General features: G+C 52.2%; 1 protein-coding gene across 1 annotated transcript; it reads left to right on the forward strand.

Annotated features, from left to right (window-relative positions):
• The first annotated feature begins 2,573 nt into the window (after positions 1-2,573).
• Arsi (arylsulfatase family member I) lies at positions 2,574-8,082 on the forward strand. Its single transcript, XM_027949360.2, has 2 exons — positions 2,574-2,884; positions 6,563-8,082. The coding sequence occupies exons 1-2, from the start codon at positions 2,574-2,576 to the stop codon at positions 7,968-7,970; spliced, it is 1,719 nt and encodes a 572-aa protein (XP_027805161.1). The 3' UTR covers positions 7,971-8,082.
• The last annotated feature ends 312 nt before the right edge of the window (positions 8,083-8,394 follow it).

Raw genomic sequence — 8,394 nt, forward strand, 5'->3', positions numbered from 1 at the left:
AAAGCACAGAGAAGAATCATAACCACTCACATCCGTGGAGTACTTACTATAGCTGGGGACACCTTATTGAGAATTGTGCTGTGCCTCATTTATATCATTATCCCACTTTATAGACAAAGAAATTGAGACGGAGGGAGGTAAGATGACTTGCCAAGGGCAGATCCCATGAAAATGACAGGATTTAAGCTGAAACTGTCTGATGTCAGAGCCTACAGTCTTGAACTCTGAAATACTTCCTTTCTTGTCCCTGTGACATCTCCACAGAGATCTGCAGCCTCCAATCTCATCCCCAGGCCCTTTTGGGGGCCAAGCTAAATCCCCACCCCACCCCCTCACCATTTTTCTTTGGGCATGGAGCAAGGCCAAGGCATCCCTGACCAGTTAGTTAGTTCCTCCTGACCAAGGTCTGGGATAACATAAGTGATGCAAAGCACAGGTCCCCTGACCTCCAGTGACTTGCCCCACTTTGACACCCAGGACAGCCTCTGCTGAAGCCTCCGGAAGCACCATTTTAGCAACCTTCCCCTCAGGAGGCTGTGCTTTTCCTGTCTGTCCTCCACATTTCTTCTGCCAGAACAACAGGCTCAGTTTTCCCTTCTGATAAATCTGGTCACCCTAAATATGGGGCTTCAAGCAAACAGGAGTGGCTGGCCCCACGCAGCCCTCATTTCGAAATGGAGATTCACAACGGGCTCCTCTTTGCTATTTTTGAGGTCTGGTTTCTTTCTCCACACACAGTGGTTTTAAGTGAGAGGGAAGGATCTTGGCAGGGGAAAGGTGCTAGGAGAGTGAATGCACCTGGGCAGGTTTTGTTTCCCAAAATTCCCAAGACACTGATCTCTTAAGAAGCTCTGGAAAAAAGCGGGTCTTTGGTCACATGATGTCGGGAAATTCAGTGTTACCCACACACTCCTGGAGTTCAGCAGTGTGCATGTTAAACTTTGAAGTCCTGGGAATCAAGAAACCTAATGATTTTTTGTTTAACCTGGTTTTCTATTTAAAAATGCAGCATAGTAAAAATTTGGATATGGATGATGCAGAGCTGAGGTAGCAAATGGCCCTAAGGCTTGATATATTGCTCAGATAAGTTCGATTTGGCACACACAATGCTTAAATTTTGCTTTAAATTAGTTACTAGCACTTAATACTTTGAATATTCTCATATTAATCCAGACTTGGGTGTTCTTTTTTAAAAAAATTAGAGCATCTGGAGACACTGGTCCACATTTTTGGGTGACAACCAGTGAACAGCTAGAAACAAGGGTGTAGTCTCTGAGTCACTGAAGCCCCAGGGCTTCCCTAGGCATGCAGTTGCCTCTGTCTTTGCACCCATGACTACTTGGCTGCAGTCAGCAAGCTTTTGTGTGAAGGTTTCCTTGGTGGGAGTTGGCCTGGGTGACCCCAGAAGCCTATGCATCCCTCCATTCATGCAACAGATACTGATTGTACTGTCACTGTGTGCCTGACCCTGTGGATATGCCTTATATGTATACAACAGTCCCACCCTCCTAAGAGTCTATCTGGGAACTGCAGAATGAGGAAGGGGAAGGGTAGAGGAGAGAAAAGCTGGCAAGGTCCCAACTTGCCAAAGTACTGGCTCACAGAAGTGAACTGATCTTAGGCAGCCATTATGAACCCCAGAGAAGAAGCTACTAACTTGCTCTGATTTAGGAGAGATCCCGGTTCCCAATCCATCTCAAGGCCTCAGTTTCTTCATCTGTAGAATGACTCCATTGGCCTAGAGAGTGGTGCGCATCCCTTCTAGGGTTGGCACTTAGAGATGCTAAGACTTCGTGATGAAGGAATGTCTGACTGGGCCATTCCGGAATTGTTCCACCGAATTCCAAGCAGCCCCCCTCCCTCCTTTTCCCAATCCCGTCCAGGGGCGGGCGCTGGAACAGGCCGGCTGAGCGGGCCTGGGCTCCCTGCCCGGGGGCGGAGCTGTCGCTCCGGCGTCCCGCCTCTCCACCTGGGGCTCGGCCCGGCAGATGTTACAACTTTTTCACGTTCACTCCCGCGGTGTCCCCCCCAGGCCCGCCCACCCCGTGTCTCCCTCCCTTTCCCCGCCAGGGTCCTGCCCACCGCCCTGCAGGGAGCCGGACTGTTCTGAGGACTCCGGGAGGGGCCAAGAGGCCGCCCCGGGCTGGAGGGTCGGGGGGAGGAGGAAGGGAAAGCAGAGGCAAGAGAAATTAGGAGGCGGGAGAAAACCGGGGTAAAAAGGAAGAGGAGAGTCAGAGGATGGTGGAGAGTACTTTTTGGAAGCCGTTCCGCCGCGTCTCGGGCTGGCCGGGCTGAGCTGGGGGAGAGGGATCGAGGGCGGCGCGGGGCGGGCGATCGATCCGGCGGCGGGAGGCGGCTCTGCCCGGGCCTGACCTTCCCGGAGCGCCCCGCTGCGGCCGCGCAGGTCCGACCCCGCCGTCGGGCTGCCCGTCCGGGATAAGACACTGGGCCACCCCCGGGGGCACTGAGCGCTCTGTCAGCACCCAGGCCGGCGGGCGGGCCGTGCGCCCTGGGCGCGCGAGGCAGTGAGGCCCGGGAGCCCTTCGAGCAGGGACGCGCCGGCGGACTTGGCGATGCACGCCCTCACCGGCTTCTCTCTGGTCAGCCTGCTCAGCTTCGGCTACCTGTCCTGGGACTGGGCCAAGCCGAGCCTCGTGGCTGACGGGCCCGGGGAGGCGGGCGAGCAGCCCTCGGCCGCTCCACCGCAACCTCCCCATATCATCTTCATTCTCACCGACGACCAGGGTTATCACGACGTGGGTTACCATGGCTCAGATATTGAGACCCCTACACTGGACCGGCTGGCAGCCGAGGGCGTCAAGTTGGAGAATTATTACATCCAGCCTATCTGCACACCTTCTCGGAGTCAGCTTCTCACTGGCAGGTAGGCATGGCCCGGACCCTTGAGGCTGGGCATCCAAGCCCCCCAGTACACACTCAATATATTTTCCCTGTTGGAACAACCCTTTCTGGGACCCGGGAAACCCGTACTATGGGCTGGTTTTGCTTCTAGTTGGCTGTGGGATGGTTGGTAAGTCCTTGGCCTCTCTGGGCCTCAATTTCCCTCCCCTTACACTGACTAGATTTGTTAATCTTTGAGATCTCACTCTGGTGTTCTAGGACATGCACATTCACACCATGTGGAGAAGACATCTGGTCATCCCTTTGTTAGAGGAACATGGCAGCCTCTGACACTTATTTGGAATACTGCTTCTATTCACAGACTCTGAGCCTCTGTGCAGGTCACTTAACTTCTCTAAGCCTCAGTTTTCTTGTCTATGCAATGGGTCAAAGAGCAGTTTTTATCTTGAAAGGGAGCAGTGAGCATGGAATGAGTTGTATATGATCTGTTTGGATATCCATAAGTGGCAGCCTTGGTGTCACCAGAAGGATCTGGGTCCCTGCACTACCTCCCTGTAGTTAGATGACTACATTGGGAGAACACTAAGGAATTGATAGGTGGAAAAGAAAGACGCCTAGGATGCTGAGACCCATGTAGCCTGGGGCTGGTTACTTCACTTCACCAAGTCTCTGTTCTTCCATCTGCAAAATCCTCCCAAGTTCCAAGTTGGCTGGGAGCCCCAAGGAGATGTGTTGCTCTCTCCAAAAGGAGTCATCCCCAGGCAGGCAGCAGGATTACAGGATTAAAAGAGCAGGGAAACAGGAGGTGGGGGTGTGGAAGGCAAACTCTGGCCACTTAGGAGAAAATCCTCTGGCTGGGCTGAAGTTAATCCCCCTTGGAAGGGGGCCAAGGCACACTTTCTCTCAAGTTCTACCCCAGAGTCCTGTGTGTGATCTCAGGAGCCAGAGCCTTAGTCTTCTTTCTCCTGGATGGGAGAAACTGAGGCACGAAGTCAGGGACAGCTCAGCCTGGTACCTGTGCCCATGTTGGGGTCTCGTGGAATAGGGCTGCGAGAAGAGCCCTTTTTTTCTACTATTTGGCACTCAGCGGTTAGGTCCAGATACAGAGGGAGAAGAGGAGAAAGAGGACGAGAGGTGAGGTGTGCATGAGTTAAGGGGGGGGGCATGGGAGTGCCAGACATCACTAACCCCCTGAGGAGGAAGGAGGAATCCGCTTTCCAGAAGAGTTGTGCACAGGTTAGCATTTCTCTCTCTGGAGAGCGGAGACTTTAGGTTTAAGCAGCATTGGAATGAGCAGCCAGCAAAGGCAGCTCTCCAGCCCCTGATCTGTGAAGTTAGCTGAGCGTGGCTGCCCAGCCTCTGCCCCCACCCTCTGCAGCTGGCTCCATGTGACAGATACTTACCGATCTTGTTAGCATTTGTTAATGCATCCAGTCACATTTGGTGAAGCTGGAGAAAGAAGCTGGAGTGAGCCAATACTTCTCATGTTACTTATTTGCAAATGGGATTTGGTGACTCTTAGCTGGCCCACCCACATTACAAGCCAGTGCTCCATGGAGCCCCACCCAGAGGCTCCCCTGGGATTCAGATCCTAGGGTGCTTCTATCAAGTTCAGACATTTATTAGCTTGACTAAGGCCCTGAGAGGCTGTATCAGCAAAAGCTTTTGAGCACGAGGTGGATAGACTGGGCTCAGGGTTCAGCTTTACTGCTTGCCAGCTGTCTGACTGTGGGCCAGTTTCTGCATTTTGTCAAGCCTCAGTTTCATTATATGTAGAATGGGTGTAATCAGAGTCTCCCTGTAGGCTTTTAAAATGAGGATTAAATGAGATAATGTATGTGTGTAGCACATAATGTTAATATGACAGTAGTAGTTAATTATAGCTAACCGAAATAACACCTCTAAGATAAGGAAGCCAAAACAGAGAGCCCTCCTCCCCGCATTTAAGGTGTCAAATACTCAGGTCTTGACTAACTTGGATGCCTGAGGGTGAGAAAAAGGTGTGGGATTCTAACACATTTGTGAAGTTCCAGGCTTCTTATTTACTCTGGGACTTTTAAGACACCATAAACAGATCACATGGGGTCCTTGACCACAGAACGGGGAAGAAGGGCTATGAATGAATAAATGAGGAATTCAGAATTCTGCGGAACATCAACTCCTGCCGCAGGGCGTTAGCCTGCCTGAGTGACTTGGATGGAGGGACTGCATGAGCTCACAGTCATGTGGGAGTTTTGTCTCCTAAAATTTGGGAACTAGATGGGTCTTAGAGGCTTCCCATTCTAGCTAGCCCCCTTGTAAACATGAGCAAACTGAGGTCCCCACATGAAAGGAGATGGGGGCAACCTGAAGAGTTCCTGCTTGCACTGTGCTTGGATTTATGTTCAAGTCTGCTTTGCCCCTGACCCTGAGTGACCCTTCTCTTCCTCTGACCTTGGTTTCTTTCTGTGTTTTGAGGATTGAACCCAGCAGTGCTCTACCACTGAACCACATTCCCAGCCCCTTTTATTTTTATTTTGAGACAGGGTCTCAGTTACGGAGGGTCTTGCTAAATTGCTGAGGCTGGCCTTGGGCTTTTGAGCCTCCTGCCTCAGCCTCTGAGTCACTGGATTTATAGGTGTGTGCCACTCCACTGCACCCAGCTGATCTTTTTTTTTTTTTTTAGAGTAGTTGAATAAATTAGGTGAGGATTTGAGTCTCCTTTGGCTTAAAAACCCTCTGACAGTCATCACTCATTCATTCATTTGTTCATTCATTGGTCCATTCCACAAGGAACCAAGAGTCCTCTCAACATGACTTTGGTGCTGGGAATACAAAGCCAAGGAAAGGACAGTTCCATTACATATCACTGGGTCTGAGAGTATGTACAACTGGGAATACTCCCAAGGGCAAATAGGACAATGAGGGTGTGTACTAAATGCTGGGGGCCCTAGAAGTAAAAGTCACTCATTCTTCAAGAAAGCAGTGGGAGATATGACAGCAGGACTAACATTTGGGTAGGGCTTTCAAGAGTGAGTATGAGTTTGCTCCGGAGAATGGGACTTGCTCTAGGCTCCACAGCAATTTGGTAGCTTACTGCTCAGGACCTTTGAAGTTTGGAGCCAGACTACTTAGGATACAAATCCTACTCCAATTACTAACTATGTGAATTACCAGGCGAGTGATTTAACCTGCCAAACCTCAGTTTCCTTATTTGGGAAATGGAAATAATAATAGGTACCTTCTAGTTGGTGGTGACAATTTAGTGAGATCATTCATTAAAAAAAAAGACTTATGCAGTGCCAAGACACACTGAGTGCTTGGTGTTAGCTATTATCAATGTTATTATTAATCTAGATTCTTAACTTCTCAACTTATTAATTATTAATTACTTCTCAACTTATTAATTATTATTAATCTAGATTCTTAACTTCTCAACTTCTCTTAACTTCTCAACTCCCTAGCTGTGTGATCCTGGGCTTAAACATTCTGAGCTTTGATCTCTATAAAATGATATCAACTGAAAATACCTATTTCGGTTAATGTTGTGGATCAATGAGAATGCTGAGCCCTTAGGTAGTACCTGGTGGTTATTGTTACCATCTTTTGCTGATAGTGCTGGCACCAGAGCCCCCCTCAGAGTGCTATTGGGGGTGGGATTAGCAGGAGCGGTGGTCTGTAGCTCATCTTTGCCTTCTGTGTCCTCCCTTCCCCTGACCAGGTACCAGATCCACACAGGTCTCCAGCACTCCATCATCCGCCCTCGCCAGCCCAACTGTCTACCCCTGGACCAGGTGACACTGCCACAAAAGCTGCAGGAGGCAGGTTACTCCACTCACATGGTGGGCAAATGGCACCTGGGCTTTTACCGAAAGGAGTGCCTGCCCACCCGGCGGGGCTTTGACACCTTCCTGGGCTCGCTCACAGGCAACGTGGACTACTATACCTATGACAACTGTGATGGCCCCGGGGTGTGTGGCTTCGACCTGCACGAGGGTGAAAGCGTGGCCTGGGGACTCAGTGGCCAGTACTCCACCATGCTCTATGCCCAGCGCGCCAGCCACATCCTGGCCAGCCACAACCCCCGGCGGCCCCTCTTCCTCTACGTGGCCTTCCAGGCAGTGCACACGCCGCTGCAGTCTCCTCGCGAGTACCTGTACCGCTACCGCAGCATGGGCAACGTGGCCCGGCGGAAGTACGCAGCCATGGTGACCTGCATGGATGAGGCTGTGCGCAACATCACTTGGGCCCTCAAGCGCTATGGCTTCTACAACAACAGTGTCATCATCTTCTCCAGCGATAATGGTGGCCAGACTTTCTCGGGTGGCAGCAACTGGCCACTCCGAGGACGCAAGGGCACTTACTGGGAAGGTGGTGTGCGAGGCTTGGGCTTTGTCCACAGCCCCCTACTCAAGCGAAAACGCCGGACCAGCCGGGCACTGGTGCATATCACCGACTGGTACCCAACTCTGGTGGGTCTGGCTGGTGGCACTGCATCGGCAGCTGATGGCCTAGATGGCTATGATGTGTGGCCAGCCATCAGCGAAGGCCGGGCTTCGCCACGCACAGAGATCCTGCACAACATTGATCCGCTCTACAACCACGCCCGGCACGGCTCCCTGGAGGGTGGGTTTGGTATTTGGAACACCGCTGTGCAGGCCGCCATCCGTGTGGGTGAGTGGAAGCTGCTGACGGGAGACCCCGGCTATGGTGACTGGATCCCTCCACAGACACTGGCTGCCTTCCCAGATAGCTGGTGGAACCTGGAGCGCATGGCCAGCGTCCGCCAGGCTGTGTGGCTCTTCAACATCAGCGCCGACCCTTACGAACGAGAGGACCTAGCTGGCCAGCGGCCTGATGTGGTCCGCACCCTGCTGGCTCGCCTGGCCGACTATAACCGCACTGCCATTCCTGTGCGCTACCCGGCTGAGAATCCCCGGGCTCATCCTGACTTTAATGGGGGTGCTTGGGGGCCCTGGGCCAGTGATGAGGAAGAAGAGGGAGAAGAGGAGGAGGAAGGCAGGTCTCGAAGCTTCTCCCGGGGTCGCCGCAAGAAAAAGTGCAAGATTTGCAAGCTTCGATCTTTCTTCCGTAAACTCAACACCAGACTGATGTCCCACCGGATCTGACGGGTGGGGGTGGCAGGGATCTTCATTGCCCTGAATAGACTTACCCCCTTCAGTCTGGCCCTACTCATTCTCAGGGAGAAGCCTGAGGTCAAGCCTATATGTGAAGGGTAGGAGGGTGTAGAACTGTTCAGCTGAACAGGTTGGGAACATGGCTGGGGTGGGGGTGGGAATAAACCAAACTGGGAGGCCTGGGTCCCAATCCTGCCTCTTCACTGACTTGCTCTGTGACCTCAGGTGACCTACATGAGCTTTTATCCTCAGTTTCCTCATCTGTAAAATGAGGTCTCGTGACTTTGTGACTGCTATGCACCTTGTACCTGGGGATATAGTGGCGCCCTTGCCCCCTTGAAGCTTATGGAAAGGCCTTCCCCTTCACTCTGGGCCTCTGTGGTGCTGCTTGGGTGACGGGCCACAGGGAGGCAAC

The sequence above is a fragment of the Marmota flaviventris genome, chromosome 5 (genome assembly GCF_047511675.1).
Source record: "Marmota flaviventris isolate mMarFla1 chromosome 5, mMarFla1.hap1, whole genome shotgun sequence".
NCBI lineage: Eukaryota > Metazoa > Chordata > Mammalia > Rodentia > Sciuridae > Marmota > Marmota flaviventris.

Excerpts from the sequence above, each read along its gene's own strand:
- Arsi (XM_027949360.2), top strand. The coding sequence starts at position 2,574 with ATGCACGCCCTCACCGGCTTCTCTCTGGTCAGCCTGCTCAGCTTCGGC. Across the intron at positions 2,885-6,562 it reads AGTCAGCTTCTCACTGGCAG|GTACCAGATCCACACAGGTC; the intron begins GTAGGCATGGCC and ends TCCCCTGACCAG.